Genomic DNA, 23,454 nt, shown 5'->3' with positions numbered 1-23,454 from the left:
GAGCATAAAGGGCAGCAAAGTTTTAAAACCTTCTTGGGTATAATCAGGTATTTGAGTGAATGAGTTGCTTGGCCTGGGGGCTCAAGACCATAGTCTCAGGGGACACCAATGTCAACTGGCATAATATAGTTGACAAAGACAATGTTCTACATTCTTCTTCAATGAGTAGGGGCTGAAGTCTTACAAACTTGTAACTGACCTTCTAAAGTGTGACTATTCCCACTCCCTGGGGGACAGACAACAGGAACCTGGGTGAGGGAGACATTGGCCAGTGTAAGACATGAAAAAAATAATGATTTATAAATTATCAGGGGTTCATGAGGGAGGAGAGGTAGGGGGATGGGGGATATGAGGAGCTGATACCAAGGGCTCAAGTAGAAAGAAAATGTTTTGATAATGATGATGGCAACAAATGTACAAAAATGCTTGACACAATGGATGCATGCATGTATTGTGAAAAGAGCTGTATGAGTTCCCAAAAAATGACTTAAAAAAAAGTGTGACATTGATCTCTCCCCGTCTCGGACAAAGCAAGAGTATGAAAATCTTATGACCCAGCGATTCTTTGCTGGGTATATACCCTAGAAAAGTAAGAACTATAGTGCAGACATATGTACACTCATGCTCATGATAGCATTATTCACAATAGCAAGCAGATGGAAACAACTTAAAAGCCCATCAGTAGAAGAATACATTGATTATAGTACACACACACTATGCATCACTAAAGAACAATGAAACTGTAAAGCACCTCATGGCATGGATGGACCTGGTGAACAATATGCTGAGTGAAATTAGTCAATCACAAAAGCACAAATGCTGCAATGAGTGCACTGTTTTAAGGGAAAATCTAGACAAAGGTTTTCATAACAGAACAGACTTTGAATGGTACTGGGGTGGTGCTGAAGGCAAGGGAGGGAAAGTGAAGCAATAGGCTAGAGCAGTGGTTCTCAACCTGTGGGTTGCGAACCCTTTGGGGGTCGAGTGACCCTTTCATAGGGGTTGCCTAAGACCATCAGAAAATACACAAATATTTCACAATATATAATTACGTATTGTTTTGTGATTAATCACTATGCTTTATGTTCAATTTATATACCCCACAATCATATATTTACATTATGACTCATAACAGTATCAAAATTACAGTTATGAAGTAGCAACAAAAATAATTTTATGGTTGGGGGTCACTACAACATAAGGAACTGCATTAAAGGGTCTCATCATTAGGAAGGTTGAGAACCACTGGGCTATAGGGTAGACAGGTGTTAACTTGTATGAAGGAGAAGATTGTATTCTAAAGAGAGGGAAGAGAAATCAAAGGAGGAGGCAGGGCAAGTTATGAGGGTGTTTGATAGCAGTTTAAATTGTTGAATACAAAATTCATGATCTGAAATGTAACCACCCACCTAATTCACCGTACCCCGTAAAAAGTGATGAAAATCAAAGCCACATGGAAACAATTAGTCAAATAGACCACATGAATATGACTCCATTACTCTGAGACCAAAACCATATAGTGCCTGGTTGGTTACATGCCAATTTGCTCTGAAAGGAATCACAATTCACATTAGAACAGTGGTTTTCAACCTTCTTTAATGCCACAACCCTTTAATACAGTTCCTCATATTGTGGCGACCCCCCAACCATTAAATTATTTTCATTGCTACTTAATAACTGTAATGTTGCTGTTATGAATCAGGCAACACCTGTGAAAGGGTTGTTCTAACCTCAAAGGGGTCGGGACCCACAGGTTGAGAACTGCTGCAGTAGAAGGTCCTCGACAGAGTAAGAGGATGTGAAAGACAGCTCAAAATCATGAAAGAGATCAGACTTGCTGGTCAGACAGAGGCTGGTTGAACCCGAGACTATGAACCTTGGTTGCCCTTCATGCTTGGAACTGAACTTAGCTGGTGGCTCAGTTTTTAGCCAACAACAGACATATCTGTGAGAAGAATAATAATACAATTGATGTGTGTATACCTTAGAATAATAAACCATTTGGGATCAAGGGGGGAGTAATTATCCAAGAACAAAGTTCAAAAGGATTAAAGAAAAAGGAAAAATAGAACTGGGACACATGGGGAGGAAACAGCAGAGGTGATATTACATTGAGATTACAATGAATAAGATGAAAGAGACTGTCTATAAATCACTGAATGTAAAACTGAAGTTCTGCTCTATAAATCTTCACCCAACTCACAATAAAGAAAAAAAAACCTCAATTGCTCATCTGAAGAACTGTTTGTTTTAGGAATAAAAGCCAAACTCCTTAATATGGCGTATAAGACTTGAAAGACTTCCAATGATCTATCCCAGTGATATTAACTAAAAATATATAATTAAAAAATTTCTAGAATCCACATTAAAAACATGAAATTCATTGCAATGCCTTATTTTATCCAATATCCTCAACATATTATTTTTCAACATGTGATTAATGTAAAATTATTACTATTATTTTACATTATTTTGGGGGGATACTAAGTCTTCAGAATTCAGTGAGTGTCTTACATTTAAAGTTCATGTCACTGTATAAAAGAGGTACATTTCATTGTTTTCTTTCTTTTTTTAAAATCATTTTATTTGGAGTTTGTACAATTCTTATCACAATCCATACATATATCCATTGTGTCAAGAACATATGTACATTTGTTGCCATCATCATTCTCAAAACATTTGCCTTCTACTTGAGCCCTTAATATCTGCTGCTCATTTCCCCCTTCCCTCTCTACTCCCCCCTACCTTATGAACCCTTCATCATTCATAAATTATTATTTTGTCATGTATTACACTGTCGGACGTCTCCCCTGGGCCTTCTTTTCTGCTGTCCCTTGCCAAGGGAGGAGGCTATACGTAGATTCTTGTAATCAGTTCCCCCTTTCTAGCCCACATTCTCTCCACCCTCCAGGCTTCATTGTTTTCTTGACTGCCTCTCATCACTGTACTAGGATAGCCTTGAGTCTGCCCAGTTTCTAGGCTAGCCCAGTTTATGTCCATTGTCCCACTATAAATATTAGTAAGCATCCCCTTTCAGCACTAGTCCACTAATCACAATGTCAGTGGTTTAAACACATCAGACACTGGACTCATCCCAGTGGAAGAGTAATCCACTTGAGGAAAAAAAAGATGAGGCTGTCTGCTCCCATAAACATTTACAGTCTTGGAAACCAAATGAAGCAATTCTACTCTGTCCTATAAGTTCCCCATCAGTTGGAATTGACTCAATAGTTGTGTTTATTTTCAGAAGTGTTCTAATTTAGATGATAAATTATAGTCTCCCTAACTATATTCTTTATACATACAACATTTGGTACATAGGTTGCTGCTCATTAGGTATTTATTGACTATATAATTTTTTAAAAAACATCATAGCCTTGAGGTTTTCTGTTTTATTTTGTTTTGTAATGATTATATTTATTATTTTATTGCTATATTAACAATGAAAATAAACTGTGAAAAGCAGGAAAAGCATGCAATTTCATGAAGATTTTTGAGTAATGGAGGTTAAAAGTGGCTTATCCTGTAGGGAAGGCAAGAGCCACACACACAAAGATCTTAAATGGTGAATCATCGACAGCAGAGGCCATGTGAAATTTACAAACCAATGGGAAATTTTCAAACAAAGATGATGGACCATTGGCTTACCTCTGCCCTCTTAGCCAGAAAGTATGGATAAGACATCAGACGATTCCTAAAATTTATACAGCAACACATATACTAAAACTAAGAGAACACCCAAGCAATGTTGATAATTGTTTCTGGTAGCACATCCATGTTTTATGATGTTTGAACACATTCTTTCTCCTGTGGGATAATTTTCTTCAAGGGGAGATTATTTACTTAATTCAGTATTAGTTTTCTTAAAAAAAAAATTTTTTAGTATTAGTTTTCTTCGGTTTTGACTGGTCAAACTTCTGTACTTCAGATAAGTCTGTCTTATCACTCATCCTGCCTGACGGCTTGAATTTCTGTTAAAAGATAACCCCCTTGGGTTGACACAGGATCTCATTCATGGTGATGTTCTGATTTTCTTTATAAGAAATCTAGGATAGGTAAATCTATAGACAGTAACTAGATTAATAGATTCTTAGGGTTATGACAGGGGAGGTTGGGTGTGGGGGTGTGGAGCTAATACGAATTAATAAAAGAATAAAGAAAAGGATATAAAAATGATTGGCAATGCGTGCACAACTTTTATTATAGTTAAAACAATGAGTTGTATGGTATGTGGTTATGTGCTAATAAAACTTAAAAAATAAGGCATTTATCTATATACAATTAATGTATTATTTAAAAACTTTACATTCTATTATCTGTCACACTAAAAACAATGGGTTTTATGGGGGAAAGTCAGGCTGAGGCAGACTCAAAGCCTAGTGGTTTTGTCATCAAAATATTAATAAAAGCAAAAATTGATGAAAATAACGTATCCAGATAAGACACAGTGAAAATGGCTGGTTAAAGGTACTGAGATAATGCAGATACACTGAAGCTCTGAGGCTGCCATTAGGGTAGGGACAGGACTGTGTGTACCTTGTTACAAGCTGAGAGGCAGGGAAAGCTGGGGTGCACTTCTAGGGAAGGCACCTGAGTGTATGAGTGCACACTCAGAATTTTCTTAAAATAGACTTGAAAAGACACTCATTTATATGTAGCAGCTGAGCTAAAGACACATCTCTATCTGATAATTATAATTTAATTCCCACTTTTATAGCTCCCTTTGCTTAGAAGAAATCATGAATGAATAAACCCAATTTTCACATTAAGTGATCATTCCTCTATTTCCTAACTGCATATGAACTAATTTGTATCAAAGAAACACGTTACAGAGCACACTGATTGCCTGTGTTGAACTAGCTCTCTAAATTTCAAATGATGGCAGACAGAACAAGTCCATTCTATTTAAATAAAGGTTTATTGGAAAACAGCCCCACTCATTGATGTATTATCTGTAGTTATTTTTGTGCTACACAGTAAAGTTGAATAGTTGAGACCATGTGGTTCACAAAGTCAAAAATATTTACTACCTGACTCCTTACAGAAGAAGGCTGCAGGGCCCTGCAACTATGACTTAATATAGGGGTCACGAAATGTCTCCCTAAAAGACCAGCCTACCAATTCTGTGATCAGAACTCAGAAAGGAAGGGAGCAGGGAGTCTTCAACAGGGAATAAACTGTTCAAGAACCACCTGTCCTGTAACCCTCTTGATAAAGACTATGCCAGTGGCAATATTGATGCTGTTGAAAGGGTTTGTGGAAATTTGTTCAACTTATAGCGGCCCTATGTACAATAAAACAAAATGCTGTCCAGTCCTATGCCATTCTAACAATTGTTACGTGGGAAACCATTGTTGCAGCCCTGGTGTGTCGCTCCGTTTCCATGAAGCCCCTCTCCTTTTTGCCGAGCTCCTACTTTACCAAGCACAATGTCCTTTTCAGGGATAGGTCTCTCCTAGGTTGCACCATCCACACTTCTAAAGAGCAGTTGTACGAGCCTCCCAAAAATGATGTTTTTTAAAAAGAAAGAAAAGGGCATTTGGCTGTACTTTTTTCGAGACAGATGTGTTTGTTCTTCAAGCAGCCCATTTTTTTTCAGCCCATATTTTTAACAGTATTTAAATGCATCAATTATTTTTCATTCTTCTTTATTCATTATCCAGCTTGCATGAGGCAGCTGAAAATATGCAAGGCACTCCATAGACCCTAAAGGGCCAACTTTGTTGTTCAATGCTTTAAAGAAGTCTTCTATGGCAGATTTGCCCCATGTAACATATACATTGATTTCTTGACTTTTGCTTCCATGAGTGTTATGAATGCAAGTAAAATGAAATCCATGACTTCCATCTTTTTTCCACTATCATAATGTTGTCTACTGGTTCAGTTGTAAGGATTTTGCAATCCATACTGAAGGTTATATACTTTGATCTCAACAATCTCTTCAAGTCCTCTTGGTCTTTCAGCGTGATTGTGTCATCTGCAAGTCACAAGTTGTTAATGAGCTTTCCGCTAAGTCTGGTGCTCCTTTCTTCACGTCATCCAGCGTCTTAGATTATTGGCTCAGTGTACACACGGGATAAGTTATGGGGAAAGGATACAAGCTTGACACACACTTTTCCTGATTTTAAATCATACAATATTTCCTTGTTTTGTATGAATGTCTGCTTTCTTAATATAAGTTTACCTTCCACCTGAGCACAATGAATTTTCTGGAATTCCCATTCTTCTAAATATTAGCTATCATTTGTTAGGATTCATACAGTTGAATACTTTGTATAGCCAATAAAACACAAGATCCAATAACAAAAATGTCTTCTCTGGCCTTTTAAATGCTGATGGTGGCTTTTCTTTCTTACTCATTATTTGTATGTTTATCTTTATATTATTATTATTTTAACCATAACACTTTATTTTGTTTCTGGTGGACTGCAACAGAAGATTTATAGTGGAGGTAGGAGTAGAGGGTGGGAGATAGGGAGGTTGAGGGGATTGGGGAAGCAAACAATGTATGTGGGAGGGAGGAGGGAACACTAGAACGGACTGTGATTACATAACTCATTTTAAAAGTGATTTAAAAATGGGAAAAAAAGAAAATGTTCTAAATCGATTGAGGTAATAATCGTGCAATTCTTTCTGATGATTGAACTATTGAATTGCATGAAATATAGATCATATGCCAATAAAACTGTAATAAAAAACTTTCTCCAATTTCTTGACTTTATGCCAAACTCCATCTGATGTCGGCAATGATGTCTTTCTTTCAAGTCCTCTTCTGAATCCATCTTGAATTTCTGGCAGCTCCCTATTAATGGACTGCTGCAGCTGTTTTTGAATTTCTTCAGCAGTATTTTATTTGCATGTCATATTAACAATGTTGTTTGATAATTTCCACATTCTGTTGGGTAGCTTTCTTTAGAATGGGCACAAATGAAGATTTCATCCAGTTGGCTGGCAAGGTAGCTATCTTCCAACTTTCGTGGCATAGACTAGTGCGTGCTTCTAGCACTATATAACCTTGTGGACACTTTTCAATTGGTATTCTTGGAGCCTTGTTTGCCATGACTACCTTCCGTGCAGCTTGGACTTCGTCCTTCAATATCACCTGTTCTGGATCATACGTTACCCCTTGAAATGACTAAACATAGATCATTTGTTTTGGCACAGTGACTCCATGTATTCCATCTTATTTTGATACTTCCTATATCATTCAATATTTTGCCCATAAAATCCTTCCATATTGTAACTTAAAGCTTAATTTTTTCTTTCAGTTTGTGCTGTGTTCCCTTTTGGTTTCCTAAGACAAAGTCCTTGCACATTTTGTTATATTTTACCCCATCTTTTTCAGCTTCCCTTCGAAATTTTCTGTTCAGCTCTTTTATTTCATTATTTCTTCCATTCACTTTAGCTCAAGAGCAAGTTTGTGTCTCTTAAGGCATCCACTCTGATATTTTCCTTCTTTCTTGTCTTTTTAATAACCTTTAGCTTTTTTATGTATGATGTTGTCCCACAACTCATTAGGTGTTCAGTCATTTACATTCAATGCATCATATTTGTTCTTAAAGAGTTCTCTAACTGGACATTGAAACAGAGCTGAGCTTGGGACCCCAGTAGGGACAGGGTCCACCCCACCCACACTGACTTTGGGAGAATGACTCTCCCTTCTTCACCCCACCCCACCCCCACCCCCGGACACCCAATAGGACGAATGAGTCTAAGAAGAAGGCATCGAAGGGCCCCTTCCCTTGGCCCTTGGCCCAGGAGGGAAAGGACCCTTTTCTTCTCTGCTTACCTTGAAAAGGCATTGTGGGTCTGTCTTTAATGTGTTTATAAAACGGGGAGAGGGAGAGAGAGAGAGAGAGAGAGAGAGAGAGAGAGAGAGAGAGAGAGAGAGAGAGAGAGAGAGAGAGAGAGAGAGCGCGATATCTAAATTCTGGAAGATTTCTCTAAATTCAGGTGAGATATATTCAAAGTCCTATTTTGGCTCTCAAGGACTTTTACTTTTCTTCAGCTTCAACCTTAATTTACATATACAGTAAGCCCCTGGCCTTGTTTTTGGCTGATGATAATGAGCTCTGCCAACAACTTACCACACATGCAGTCAATTTGATTCTTGTATATTCCATCTGCACATGTATAGTTCCCATTTGCATTGTTGAAAAAGGTACTGCGATGAAAAAGTCATTGACTTCTCTATTACCAGCACCATACTTTCCAACTATAGATTCTTTTTGCTTCCAATTTTTATATTCCAGTCACAAATAATTACTAATGCATTGTGATTGCCTGTTTGACCTATTTCAGACTGGAGAATTTGGCAGAATTCTTTATTAGCACCAGTGATTGGTGTATAAATTTGAGTAATAATTGTATTAACTATGTTTCCTGATAGGCATATAGTTATTATGCCACCACATACTTGAAATGTTTTTGATGACAAATGTGGCCCTTTAAATTGGTCATTCCTGGAATAGTAAACCATACGGTTGTCTAACTCAAAAAGGCTAATAGCAGTCCATTTCAGCTCATTAATGCTAATGACACTGATCTTTATGTGTTCCATTTCATTTTTTATGGTCACATTCTATGTCCTTATTACTGATGGATGCTTGCAGTTGTTTCTTCTCAGTTTGAGTCATGTCCCATCAGTAAATTAAGATCCTGAAAGCTTTACTCAACTCACATCATTAAAGTCGACTCTACTTTGAGAAGGCAGTTCTTTCTCCTGCTTCTGAGTTCCTTCCAACAGGAGGGATCTACCTTTGGGCACTGTACATGACAATGGTCGGCTACTATTAATAAGGTTTCAGTGGCTCATCCCTCAGAAGTGGGCTGCTTATCTTCCTTCTTCCTAGTCTGTTCTTAGTCTGGGAGCTTTGCTGAGTGAACTTCAAGGTATATAAAAAAACAGTGGCATAGTCACATAGTGCAATAAGCAAGTCACCACCATCTCAAAAACTGATAAGTGGTGGGACAGTAGCCAGATTTCACATTATAACTTACAAATGTATAACTATAACAATAGAGGGGAACTATCCTTAAAAGAACTTGTAAGAAGTAGGTTTGATTAAGGGGGGGGGGGGTTGTTTCTTTCAGTGGTTCTCAACCTTCCTAATTCCACAACCCTTTACTATAGTTCCTCATGTTGTGGTGACTCCCAACCATAAAATTATTTTCGTTGCTATTTCATAACTGTAATTTTGCTACTGTTATGAACCGGGTGACCCCAAAGGGGTTGCGACCCACAGGTTGAAAACAGCTGCTTTAATAGAAGACACTACCAATTAAAGTCTCAAAGTCTTTTAATTTGGGTAAATAGTTAACAGGTGGAGGGTGCCCAATGGTTAAAGACTCTGTGGTAAACCAAAAGATAGGTGGTTGTGACCCACCAGCTGCATGATAGAAAGCAGATGCGGCAACTGCTTCTGCAAAGATTACCATCTCAGAAACTCTAAGGGGCACTTCTACCCTGTTCTAAGGGGTTGCTGTGAGCTGGAATCAAAAGCCTTTGACTTAGCCCAGTGATTTAGAAAATGCATCCTCAATAAGCTTCTAAAGACCAATTAAGGAAAGGGATAATAGTAAGAGATAGTATTCCAGATTGAAAAGGACCTGTGCAAAGGAAAAGGAAAGCAAAGGACCTGTGGTAGGAGGTGGACTTGCATGTTTATGGAATTAGAAGAAAACTGGAGAAGCTAAAACACAGAGAGAAGAGCATAAAGCTAGATCAAGAATGGATGGTTGAGGAAGATAGTCCAAAATAATGCAAAGTCTAAGTTATCTTAAGGAGTTTGGTATTTATCCAGTGAACAACATCACATTATAGCAAAATTTTAAACTGGATGAGTAAATGTGTGTTTCGGACATATTTTCATTTTGAAAAGATCCCTTTGATAAAAATATTTGAAAAATTGAATACTGCTCTATGAGGAATGTTCAGGTCCCCCTAATCTGCTAGATGAATAAAGGCAAAGAAAATTACCAAGGCATAGTTGATGGAAAGAAAGGAGACCTGGTGGCACAGTGATTAAGGATTTAGCTGCTCATCAAAAAGATTGGTGGTTTAAGAACCCCAGACTGTGGGAGAAATATGGGGCAGTCTGCCTCCATTAAGATTAAAAAGAGACAAGAAAAACTCATTGCTATCGAGTTGCTTCAGAATGATAGCAAGCCTATAGGGCAGAGTAAAACTGTCTGCAAAAAGAGTGTCTAAGGCTATGGAAGCAGACAGCCACATCTTTCTCTCCCAGAGTAGCTGGTAGGTTTAAAGGCTGATCTTTGGGTTAGCAGCCAAGTACCTAACATTGGGCCACAAAGGGTCCTTTCCATAAAGATTATAGCTATGAGTTGGGATTGACTCAATAGCAATTGATTTGGTTTTGTCGAAAGAAGCAACTGAAATCAGATATTCTGGTCAGAATGCCAGTAAAACCCAAGTCTGAGAAACTGATGATCAGAATTAGCCAAAGAAAGAACAGCGTCTAGGGCTATGGATGCTGAAGAGCAAGAACCGGCTCAATCTTTATTCTGAGGTGCTAGCTACAATGTGAAGCACAGGTTATATATGTTACCTGGCATTCCGGAACAAACAAATCAACCTAGAAACTCTTGTTATCTACTACTATATTGGTATGATTTTAATACAGATGGGCACATGGCAAAATAAAGACCTTCAATCTGAACGGAGAGAATCCCCAGATCCCGAAGCTGCTGGTTGTTGCTCTGAGCCAGGATCCTTAGCCGCTCTGCTGCTTCCCGGGGGATGTTAAATGTCACCCGTACACTGTTCCAGGGCTCCACCTTCTGCACCTTTAGCTTGTTCGATTCTTAATTGTGGGGGGAAAAAAAGGATATTAGTAAACATTTAGCCACCACATGGCATGGCACAAAAATATAACAACAAAATACAAGAATAAGGAGGAGTCCTAGTTTGAATTAAGTAGGCTTAAATAGACTGTAAATCTAATCCCAGTTTTACCACTTAGCACCTGGGTGACTATGAACAAGCTATTTAGCATTCCTGAAACTTACTTTTCTCTCCTTTAAAACTAAGAAAAAAAACTACTTCATGAAATTTTAAGCCTTAAGCAATATATGCAAAAGAACCTAGTGCATTGCCTGACCCACAGTAGGTACTAGATAGAAGAGCTGGACAATATCTAACCAAAGGCCAAGTAAAAATATCCCCAATAGCCAGACAAGTAATCTAAACATGTGAAGAGGCCAGTTGGGAACTGGTGAGATGACGTCCAGTCCTCAGTAGCAGCTGCTAGACTCACGGACACTGGGGAAAGAGGGAGAGCTCAATGTTATACTCTCAGACTTGTCCTAAATTCAAAATCTGGCTTTCTGCATAAAGTCTGTCAATTTCTGAAACACTATCAACTAAATTCAAGCATTAAAAAAAACAAAAACCTATAAAGTGGGCTAAGTCATATGGCTGTATTACTGGTGATAGTGAGCTCAGTGTTAAAGGTTATGAGAGCAATTTTAAGTACACTAAAAGTAGAATCAAAGAATAGATTTTTCTAAGCTTTAATGGGTGTTAAAGATTCCACGGCAATCTGTTCATTTTACAGGTAAGAAAATGGATTATCACAGAGTTTTAAAAAAAACTGGGCTCGGGAGAATGACTCTTATGCACTACAGCAGATTACTTAACTATTTTTATATTAAGCAGTACTTCACTACAGTCAACTCCTTTATGTACTTAAAGGAAACATATCAATCTTTCTGTAATAATTCTTTAAGCCTATAATCCAAATTTTATACTTAAAATCTACCTATCACTCCATTTGGGAAGTTTGGCTTTATAAAATCCAAGGTATTCATGGAAGAGAAACACTTTAAAAAAAGAGTAATGATAAGGAAAAATAATTAAAGCAAATTACCCATGTGTAACAAATTGGGCACATTTTCCAATATTGTGTCTAATTTCCATTTGAAGTCTTTATCATCTATATTTCCCTCGAAGGCCACAAAGATAGTGGACTCTTCCAAAATACTATCACTTTTTGCGTCGTCATCTTCTAGTCCAGAGTCAAAATCCATCTCTGAGTCTTCTGCTACTGATGAACACAAGGAAGTATAGATGCGTTCTAAGTTTGGAAGGTCATCCAAAACCATGGTGAATATTATTCCAGAAGCATATGCCAAGTGGACAATAAGAAAACCTTTGAAAATAAAAAAGGACGCATAAGCAACATTACAATGCACAATTATAATTCAGTAACGTATACGTCAGAAACCAGAAAAGCTCACTGCCATCAGGTTGATGCCAACTCACAGCAACCCTATAAGGCAGGGCAAAACTGACCCATGAGTTCCTGAGACTAACTCTTTAAGGAAGTAGAAAGCCCTGTCTTTCTCCCTGTGTAAGCATTAGCTCTGCAAAAACTAATTTATTTGCCAAGTAATACGAAATTACTATGAAAATTAAGAATTTACCTAGAGCAGTGGTTCTCAACCTTCCTAATGCCGAAACCCTTTAATACAGCTCCTCATGTGGTGGTGACCCCTAACCCTAAAATTATTTTCATTGCTACTTCATTACTGTAATTTTGCTACTGTTATGAATCGGGCAACCCCAAAAGGATCCCGACCCACAGGTTGAGAACTGCTGACCTAAAGGATATATAATTTTAATTGAGATATTCTATAGCAACTAATTCTTTTTGGTTAAGTTTTTAAATCATTTTATTGGGGGCTCTTACAGCTTTTATAATAATCCAAAAGTCAATTGTATCAAGCACACTTGTACATATGTTGCCATCATCATTTAAAAATATTTTATTTCTATTTGAGCCCTTGATATCAGCTCCTCTTTCTTTCCTCCCTCCACCACCCTCATGAACCCTTGATAAATTATGTATTATTATTTTCATATCTTACACAGTCCAATAACAATTAATTCTTAAAGACATTGGGGGAGACTACATATAAAGTTCAATGTATGATACTTTATAAAATATCTTTTTATAAACCTATAATATTGGGATGAAGGAATCAGGGATCATGAGAAAAACCATGTATATACACACACATTTTTAATATGCTAAAATACATACAAAATAAATTTTACTATTTAATAATTTAAAAGTACAAAATTCAGTGGCGTTAGTTATATTCACAATATCCAACAATTACCAATATTTGTTTCCAAAACTTTCTCAATACACCAAACAGAAACTTCATACCCCATTAAGCAGTAACTCTTCATTCTCGTCTTCCTCTAACTCTTAGAAACCACAAATCTACTTTCTGTCTGTAGGCTTTTGCCTATTCTAGACATGCCATGTAAGTGAAGGGTGGATTATATAATAGCTATCCTTTGTGTCTGGCTTCCTTCACTTAGCATGTTTTCAATGTTCCTCCAAATCAGTAGCATGCATTAGAACTTAATTCATTTGAATGGTTATATGATCATCCACTGTAGACCACAGATCCTCAATGCATTGGTCATCTTAGCAGAAATTTTGTGCCTGGATTGATTGCTCAGGAAAAAAGAAAAAAAATTCTAAGTATAAGCATGTCTTTGAGTAACTTACAAATGTCAGTCTTTAAGGTAAAACAGCAGTAAATGCTTAAATTTCATTTAATGCACAAAAATCATTGCTTATTAGGAATACAGCTTCAGCAAATTAGATAAAAAATCTAAGACTAGGGAACAAGACAAAAATCTTAACCTCAACCTCCAAGTCTGCCAAATATTATTTTAAATTGTCATTACTTGATTCCCCTTCGTGGTAACCAGACTCTCCGATAAATGCAGGGAGCAGGAGGCAGGGGTACACATCCAGTGCTGACACTAACATCTCCTCTTATGAGATTTATTTCTGAAAAGTCCCCTCAATCAGCTGAAACCCACAGTGGCAGCGCCTCCAAGTGAGGGCTGCGGGATTCGTAATGAGAGGGCTACACAGGTTATGGGGATGAGAAATACAAATTTCCAGGTAGAAGCTATTTCTGTTGGGCTCTAACTAATCAAAAATCTAAACCATGCTCCAAAGTATAAGTTCTGTTTCAGCTGTAACTTTCAAACAGAGTCTATAATTTTTAATTGGTTAAAGATATTTACTTAAAGTGCAATTTCCTATTACATTTTAAATCAAATGTTTACTGCTTTACTGCCATTATACACAGTAAAAGCTGAGATAAACTTACTAAAAAAGGCGGGGAGTGGAGAGGGAGGGGAAAAAATGAGGAGCTGATTGATGCCAGGGCTTAGGTAGAGAAAAAATGTTTTGAGAATGATGAGGGCAATGAATGTACAAATGTGCTTTACACAACTGATGTATGTATGTATGTATGTATGAATTGTGATAAGATTTGTATGAGTCCCTAATAAAACGATTTTAAAAAACTTACTAAAAAGGTGAAAACTACTTATAAAAATTTGTAGAAGTCCCATTTAAAAATAGAAGAGTGTTATTTGTACTTTATTCAGTAGTCTTTGGGAAGAATAAATGCATTCTGGACTACATATCAGAAAAACCAAAAGGATAAACATTAAGCTGGGCTTGACCCACTCTTTCGTACACTCACACAGGGTTTCACGCACCAAAATGTCTTTCTTAATTGTTATCATTTATCCAGATCATCTTCGAAGTCCAAATAATCAGGCATTTTTAGGGCCTATAATCCAGAGTAGCAGCCAAATCAAACTGCTAAAAAAGAGAGAGAAAAAGGAAAAAGTAAGTCACGGTATTATATAGCTACCATAGAAGTGACCTGTCTGCAATAAAAGTCAACCCAAATATTACAAGTTATCATGCAAAGCATCTTTACTAGTTGCCATAGAGTTAATTTCGACCAATGGCAATTCCAGGCATGTCAGACTACTAGAACTATGTTCTTTTTTCCCCCATCATTTTATTGAGGGCTTTTACAATTCTTATTACAATCCATACAGCAACTGTATCAGGCATATTTGTACATATGTTGCCATCATTCATTTCTAGACAATTACTTTCTATTGAGCCTTTGGTATCAGCTCCTCTTTTTTCCCCCTCACCCCCACCCTCATGACCCCAATAGATCATATTATTATTTTCATATCTCATACTAACCATTATCTCCCTTACCCCATGGTTTCTGTTGTTCTTCCCATGACAGAGTGTGAGTGGTTGTATGTCAATCATTATAATCAGTTGCCCCTTCTTCTCCTCCTCCCCACCCCTAGAACTATGTCTCTACAGGGTTTCCTATGGCTACATTTTCAGATTGCCAGGCCTTCCTTCTAAGCCACATCTGGGTAGATGTGAACTTCCAATATTATAGTTAATGCCGAGCACATTAGCCGTTCACACCACCCAGGGACTGCAAAGCATTTTTTTTAAAACATTTTATTAGGGACTCATACAACTCTTATCACAATCCATACATATACATACATCAATTGTATAAAGCACATCCATACATTCCCTGCCCCAATCATTCTCAAAGAATTTGCTCTCCACTTAAGCCCTTTGCATCAGGTCCTCTTTTTTTTTTTCCCCTTCCCTCCCCTCTTCCCCCTCCCTCATGTGACCTTGGTAATTTATACATTGTTATTTTGTCATATCTTGCCCTATCCGGAGTCTCCCTTCCCCCCTTTCTCTGCTGTCCCTCTCCCAGGGAAGAGGTCACATGTGGATCCTTGTAATCAGTTCCCCCTTTCCAACCCACTCACCCTCCACTCTCCCAGCATCGCCCCTCACACCCTTGGCCCTGAAGGTATCATCCACCCTGGATTCCCTGTGATTTTTTTGAAGATATTTATAATGCAGTTTCCATAAGGTTTACAAAGAATAACTTTTTCTGAAATCATGAACCATTCATCAGCAAGCATGGGGAAAAAGGGGTGTGCAAGCAAATCTGTGACTGATCCCAGTTTCACTAAGAATCATGAAAGTCAGAGAGAACCATAGGGCCAGCACCACTACAAGACAATGTCCCTCACTGATCAATAGGACTATGGGGACAACATTGGAGACACAGTGTGGGAATTGTACCTGATCTGACCCCACCACACCGAGGTGAAACACTAAGGACATACAACAGAACAGCAAGGGGAGCAGAACATCGAAGTCCCAGGGAATACCAAAAGCAGACTTTGGGGCCAGGGCATGGTACTCCAATCAGACTCAACTGGAAAACACTCCTGAAGGTTAACAAACAGACCTGGAACTATTTATAGGTTTTTGTTGTTGTTGTTTTGTTTTGATGTCTTATTTTTTGTGCATATTATTCTCTCTGAAGGTTTATCTAGATAAGATAGGCAGGAAAATCAATCTGAAGGAGAAAACAGGACTAAAGGTTCGGGTGGGGGGGCATGGGGAAAGGGGGAGGCGGGAGAAAGGAAGTGGGTGTTAAGAAACCCAGGGACAAGGGAACAAAAAGCGATACAAAATCCATGGCAAGGAGGCTGTAGGAGGCCTGGTAGGGTGTGATCAAGAACAATGTAACGAAGAGGAATTACTGAAACCCGAATGAAGACTGAATATGATAGTGGGACAAGAGGAAAGTAAAAGGAAATAGAGCAAAGAACTAGGAGGCAAAGCGCATTAGTAAAGGTCTAAATACAGGCATGTACATATGTAATACACCGTATATACTTGAATATAAGCCGACCCGAGTATAAGCCGAGGTCCTTAATTATTACCTGGGAAACCAGAAAAACTGATTGACTCGAGTATAAGCCTAGGATGGAAAATGCAGAAGCTATTGGTGAGTTTCAATAATCAAAACAAATGAAAATAAAATTACTAAAAATTGAGACATCCGTGGGGTAATGTATTTAAATATTTATTTTAAATAAAAACATAAATAAAGGGACAAGTCATTTAACATTAGTAAAGCAGCACAGTAAGTGGAAAATAGGTTCAACAAAAACAATAAGGTATCAACAATGATGCCTTAAGAGTACTCTTCCCTGAGCTCAATTAGCAACCAAGCTAAAATGTAGGGTTAAAATCCTTCAAAACTGGATTCCTCATCATCATCCGTATCCCAATGCAGAGCTTCAGCTGGTGTGAGGTCATCATAGACGCTGTCCTCACAGAGATCACCGTCATCACCATCACTGCTGTCATTTTCATACAAAGCACAGTCTTCACTGCCATCCATAGCATTACTAATACTGCATTTCTGGAAGGCACGTCGTACCATGTCTTCTGGAATGTCTTCCCATGCATCTCGAACCCACTTTGCTATTAACTCTATGTCAGGCTTCATGAGATTTCCTCCTTTTGTTAGTCGGGCTTGACCAGATGACATCCATTCATGCCACATCCTTCTCACAGTCTTTAAAAGGCTCATTCAAAGATACACATCATAGGATGGCTCTGATTGATTAGATGTGAATAAACAAACATTCAAAGCCCTGCAGCGTCAGCGGGGCTTTGAATGAACAGCGGAGACACGGCAATCACCCACAAGATAACAGGCGCTCATCCCATTACCTGGGGGGGGGTGAGGGGGGCAGCGAGATGTTACACTTCGCTGGGGTACCACTGACCCATGTATAAGCTGAACCCCAGTTTTTTTGTGTGCTGAAAAACTCAGTTTATACACGAGTATATATGGTATTTATATAGGATGATGGGGAAATAGACATATGTGCATATATTTATAGGTTTAGTATTAAGGTAGCAGATGGACATTGGGCCTCTCTCTACTCAAGTACTCCTTCAACGCAAGAACACTTTATCCTATTCTATTAACCATGGCATTCCATGATGCTCACCTTCCTGACATGATCACTGAAGACAAAGTGGTTGGAAAAGCAAGTGTGAAGAAAGCTGATGGTGGCTGGCTATCAAAAGATATAGCATCTAAGGTCTTAAAGGCTTGATGATAAGAAAGCAGCCATCTACCTGAGAAGCAACAAAGCCCACATGGAAGAAGCACACCAGCCTGTGTGATCACGAGGTGTCAATAGGATCAGGATGAGGCATCAAAGACCCAGAACAAAAAATCATCACTGTAAATGAGGAGGAGTGTGGACTGGAGACCCAAAGCCCATATGCAGGCAACTGGACAATCCCTTACAGAAGGGTCATGGGAAGGAGACAAGTCAGTGAGGGTGCACCATAGCACCGATAAAACATACAAATTTCCTCTAGTTCTTGAATGCTTCCTCCCCACTACTATCATGACCCCAATTCTACCTTACAAATCTGGCTAGACCAGAGCATGTACATGGGTACAGATAAGCGCTAGAAACACAGGGAATCCAGGACAGATAAACTCCTCAGGACCAATATTGAGAGTAGCCAAACTAGGAGGGGAAGGGGAAGGTGGGGGGAAATAAGGGGAACCAATCACAATGATCTCTCTATAACCCCTTCCCAGGGGGATGGACAACAGAAAAGTGGGTGAAGGGAGACATCAGTCAGTGTAAGACATGAAATTTTTTTAATATAAATTATCAAGGGTTCATGAGGGAGGTAGGGTGGGGGACAGAAGGGGAAAAATGAGAAGTTGAAACCAAGTGCTCAAGTAGAAAGAAATTTTTTTGAAAATGATGATGACAATAAATGTACAACATGCTTGACACAATGTATGGATGTATGGATTGTGCTAAGAATTGTACAAGCCCCAATAAAATGATTTTTTTAAAATCATAAAGGTGATATCCCCAGTCTTAGAGATCTCCCTATACCTTCAATTCTAAGTCATCGATTAAGATGAATTAATATGACATCACCGTAATTAGAGCCTAAACCAAAATATTTTGTACACACACTAAACATTGACTTCTTCTAATAGAATTTCAAAATTAGTGTTCAAACTTTTTCAAATACATGTAAGATCTCTCTACTCTTTTATCTATACATTATATTTACATTTTCAATTTAAGTTTTAAAGTATTCTTTGTTGAAAACAGAATTTTGAGGAACCGACACCAAGGACTCAAGTAGAAAACAAATGTTTTGAGAATGACGAGGGCAACAAATGTACAAATGTGCTTGATACAATGGATGTATTTATGGATTGTGATGAGTTGTACGAGCCCCCAATAAAATGAGTTTAAAAAAAAAGAGATGAAAGATGGGAGGGAGGAAAGAAAAGAGGAAAAAAGATGGGAAGGGGAAATAAATGGAAATTAGCAAAATCGTGATAGTGGTTAAAAATGGGTATGTGGAGGTTTGTTATACAGGTACAATTCTCTGAAGTGTTGAATATGTTTTAAACTCCCTATAATAAAGAAAATTAACTCAAAATTTTTAATTAAAAAAGACTCTTTGGGGAGGAAAAGTGAGGGGAGATATAGAAGGGAGCATCAAAAAGTTTGTGGGAAAAACATCCCATTATCTTTTAATTCCATTTTCCACAATTTTTTAAAGAATCATTTTATTGGGGGCTCGTACAGCTCTGTCACAATCCATACTACATCCACTGTGTCAAGCACATTTATACATATGTTGCCATCAACATTTTCAAAACATTTTCTTTCTGCTTGAGCCCTTGATATCAACTTCTCATTTTCCCCACTCCCTCCCTCCCTTATAAGCCCTTGATAATTTATAAATCATTAATTTTTTTCATATCTTACACTGACCAATGTCCCCCTTCACCCACTTTTCCGTTATCCATCCCACTGGGAGGGGGTTATATGTAGATCATTGATTGGTCCCCACCACCCCTATCTTCCCCTTTCCCTCCTGGCATAATAATAACACTAAACCCACTGTTAAGTGTTAGTTCTGACTCAAAGCAACCCTCTAGGACAGAGTAGAATTGCTTCACTGGGTTTCTCAGGCTGTGAATCTTTATAGGAACAGTCTCATCTTTCTCCCAAGAGCATTTCATTGTATAATCCATTATACCACCAGGTCTCCTTAAGCCAAGTATTTGAGGTTATTTAATTGATTGTGACTTATAGTGACCCTATAGGATAGAGTAAACCTGCTTAAGTTTCTAAGACTATAAATCTTTAGAGGAGCAGACAACCTCAGTTTGCTCCTGAGGTGGGTTTGAGCCACCAACCTTACAGTTAGTAGCCCAGTGCTTATCCCAGAGTGCTGTTAGTAAAATTGTTTTTCATTTTCTTGGGTGTGGTAATATTATGTGTGATCATGAATGTAGTAATCCAGCAAACCTCTATCCATAAAGACGTATGCTAAGGCAGATAGGGATAAATTGTGATTGTATGCAATTTATTCAGCAAATATCTATAGATAGAACACATACAAGGTAAATGCTAAGAATTATTTAAATTAGGTATCCATTGTATCATTTTTTCAACTTTTCTGTATGTGTGGACTTTCTCAAATTAAAAAGTGAGAGAAACAGTAGTTACCTTTAAGAGTATAAATGAGAGCTAAGGGAAGGTTTAAGACTTCACTGTGTATCTTTTTTATGTTTTGATTTTGAATCATGTAAATGAATTAACTACAGAAAATAAAACCTGGCGGAAGGACCTTGGGCCTCTACTCAAACACTCCCTCAATGCATGAATACCTTCTTTTATTAAATTGGAACTCTATGATGCTCACTCTCCCAACACAACGGCTGGAGCCAAAGTGGGTGAACAAGTAAATGTGGTGAAGAAAGCTGATGGTGCCCGGCTATCAAAAGAGATAGTGACTGGGGTCTTAAAGGCTTGAAGATAAACAAGTGGCCATCTAGCTCAGAAGCAACAAAGTCCACATGGAAGAACACACCAGCCTGTGTGATCGAGTGGTCCCAAAGGGATCAGTTACCAGGCATCAAAGAACAAAAAATCCTATCATTGGCTGCACACCTCCATGACGGGATCGCTGAAGACAAATAGGTGCATAAGCAAATGTGGTGAAGAAAGCTGATGGTGCCCGGCTATCAAAAGAGATAGTATCAAAAAAAAAAAAAAAAGAGATAGTGTCTGGGGTCTTAAAGGCTTGAAGGTGAACAAGCGGCCATCTAGCTTAGAAGCAAAAAAGCCCACATGGAAGAAGCACACCGGCCAGTGCGATCACAAGGTGCCAAGGGACCAGGTATAAGGCATCATGCAAAAAAAAACAAACAACGATATAAGTGTGTGTATGTATGTGTATATATGTGTATATGTATATATATATATACCATATTAAATGAAGGGGGAAGTGCAGAGTGGAGACCGAAGGCCCAAGTGTCGGCCAATGGAGATCCCCTCATAGAGGCATTTAGGAGAGGAGATGGGTTAATTAGGGTGTGAGGTAGTACCGATGAAGAACACAGCTTTCCCCCAGATCCTGGATGCTTCCTCCCCCCAACTACCATGATCCGAATTCTACCTTGCAGGCCTGGATAGGACAGAGGCTGTACACTGGTACATATGAGGGTTGGAGGTACAGGGAATCCAGGGTGGATGATACCTTCAGGACCAAGGGTGTGAGGGACGATGCTGGGAGAGTGGAGGGTGAGTGGGTTTGGAAAGGGGGAACTGATTACAAGGATCCACATGTGACCTCTTCCCTGGGAGAGGGACAGCAGAGAAGGGGGGAAGGGAGACTCCGGATAGGGCAAGATATGACAAAATAACAATGTATAAATTACCAAGGGCACATGAGGGAGGGGGGAAAGGGGAGGGAGGGGAAAAAAAAAAGAGGACCTGATGCAAGGGGCTTAAGTGGAGAGCAAATGCCTTGAGAATGATTGGGGCAGGGAATGTATGGATTGCTTTATACAATTGATGTATGTGTATGTATGGATGGTGATAAGAGTTGTATGAGTCCCTAATAAAATGTAAAAAAAGAAAAGAGGAGAAAAAAATGATTAGGGCAAAGACTGTACAGATGTGCTTTATACAATTGATGTATGTATATGTATGAACTGTGATAAGAATTGTATGAGCCCCTAATAAATTGTTAAAATTAAAAAGAAAAAAAGAAAAGAAAACCTAGCTATCTAGCACTCTCTTAGACTCTTTAAGAAGTGATATAATACTCCTACGCTTACCCTACTACATACATGTAACAAAAATATGATCTTCTTTCTGTTGCTGTTATTTTAGGAGGCTCCTCTGACCACTATACCCTGTGAGTCACTTGACAGTGGTTGACACCATTACCAAGTGCTGAGCCAATACTACCACCTCTATTTCAATGTTTCCTAATATTCCCTTACCCCAGTCTCCCACACTTGTCCTCTCCCTCCCTTCCACCCCAGGCCTACAGAGCTGGCTTATCACAAGCTCACCTATTGTTCACATACAACAAAGTTGGCCAGCTGCTTCTCTCCCTCCCCCACTGGCTCACAATGGGAAATTTTAGAGGGTGGTGGTATAGTTAGGAACTTACAGAACAATTAGTCCAGCTTTTCCAGTTTTTCACAGCAGGGAAAAGTGAAAGCTAGAGAGTGGTTGTGTGACTTGACTAAAATTAGAGACCAAACTTGTGGCATGATCTGGATTAGATCCTGGTCATACAATCCCAAATGCAGGTCTCTTCTACCAAATGAGTCTGAATTGACTTGATGGCAGGGAGTTTGAGTTTTTTTTACCACCATATGCTTCAACAAAGTAACTCTATCTTACTCGCATGCTAGGCATCATTAGCAGAAATATCAAAACCAAGCTCATCCAGTCTGTCAATGTCCAATACTTAGATCTGCACTAAAGCAAACACACAAAAGCCACAGCCATCAAGCTGATTTCAATTCATAGTGAACTTACTGGACAGAACAAAACTGCCTCATAGGGTTTTCAAGGCAGTAAAATCTTTATGAAGTAGATTTAATAGTAGAAGGGAGACGTTGGACAGTGTAAGATATGACAAAATAATAATGACTTGTAAATTATCAAGGCTTCATGAGGGAACAGGGAGGGAGGGGGGAGATTAAGGCGCTGATGCCAGGGGTTCAAGTGAAAAGCAGATGTTTTGAGAATGATGATGGCAACAAATGTGCAAATGTGCTTGACACAAGGGATGTATGTATGGATTATGATAAGCGTTGTACGAGCCCCCAATAAAATGATTTTTAAAAATAGCAGTTAGGACCACTGGTGAATTTAAACTGCTCACTTTTGGGCTGGTAACAGAATGCTTTAAATAATGTGCTACTGATGAAATGGCCCTCCAACCAAAAACACGAAACTCACTGCCATGGGATCAATTCTAATTCATAGTGACTCTGCAGGGCAGAGTAGAACTGCCATTTTGGGTTTTTGACGGTTCGAACTACAGGCCTTGTGGCTAGCAGCCTAACTATATAACCAGTATAACCCACTACACCACCAGCACTCCTACATGAGTAGACCCTCCCCCCAAAAACCAAACTTGCTGCCATCAAGTCCATGCCAGCTCATAGCAAATCCCCTTAGGTTTTAAAGACTATAACTGTTCATGGGAGTAGAAATCTCTATATCTTTCTCCCCAAAAGTGGCTGGTGGTTTCGAACTGCCAACCATACATATCACCGCCCAACCTATAACCACTACACCACCAGGACTCCTAAGTGAAGGGCTTTAACTACTACTAAATGACTAAAGTCAGACTAAGATCAAATGCATGTGCT

General features: G+C 38.7%; 1 protein-coding gene across 8 annotated transcripts in view; it reads right to left on the bottom strand.

Moving 5' to 3' along the window:
- Window positions 1–23,454, bottom strand: part of NCOA6 (nuclear receptor coactivator 6) — a 109,731-nt gene that overhangs the window by 60,850 nt on the left and 25,427 nt on the right. For 6 of the 8 annotated variants that reach the window (XM_075563745.1, XM_075563737.1, XM_075563742.1 and 3 more), the window contains exons 2-4: window positions 14,542–14,663; window positions 11,889–12,170; window positions 10,668–10,823 (exon numbers count right to left, since the gene is read on the bottom strand). In XM_075563745.1, the coding sequence (XP_075419860.1) occupies window positions 10,668–10,823; window positions 11,889–12,170; window positions 14,542–14,584 (481 nt within the window). In that variant the 5' untranslated portion in view covers window positions 14,585–14,663. The remainder of the gene's footprint in view (window positions 1–10,667; window positions 10,824–11,888; window positions 12,171–14,541; window positions 14,664–23,454) is intronic. The other 2 variants (XM_075563743.1, XM_075563744.1) reach the window with 2 other exon arrangements.

Source organism: Tenrec ecaudatus, chromosome 12 (genome assembly GCF_050624435.1).
Source record: "Tenrec ecaudatus isolate mTenEca1 chromosome 12, mTenEca1.hap1, whole genome shotgun sequence".
NCBI lineage: Eukaryota > Metazoa > Chordata > Mammalia > Afrosoricida > Tenrecidae > Tenrec > Tenrec ecaudatus.
The sequence above is the reverse complement of the archived record's forward strand: the minus strand, read 5'-3'. Positions and strand labels throughout refer to the sequence as shown.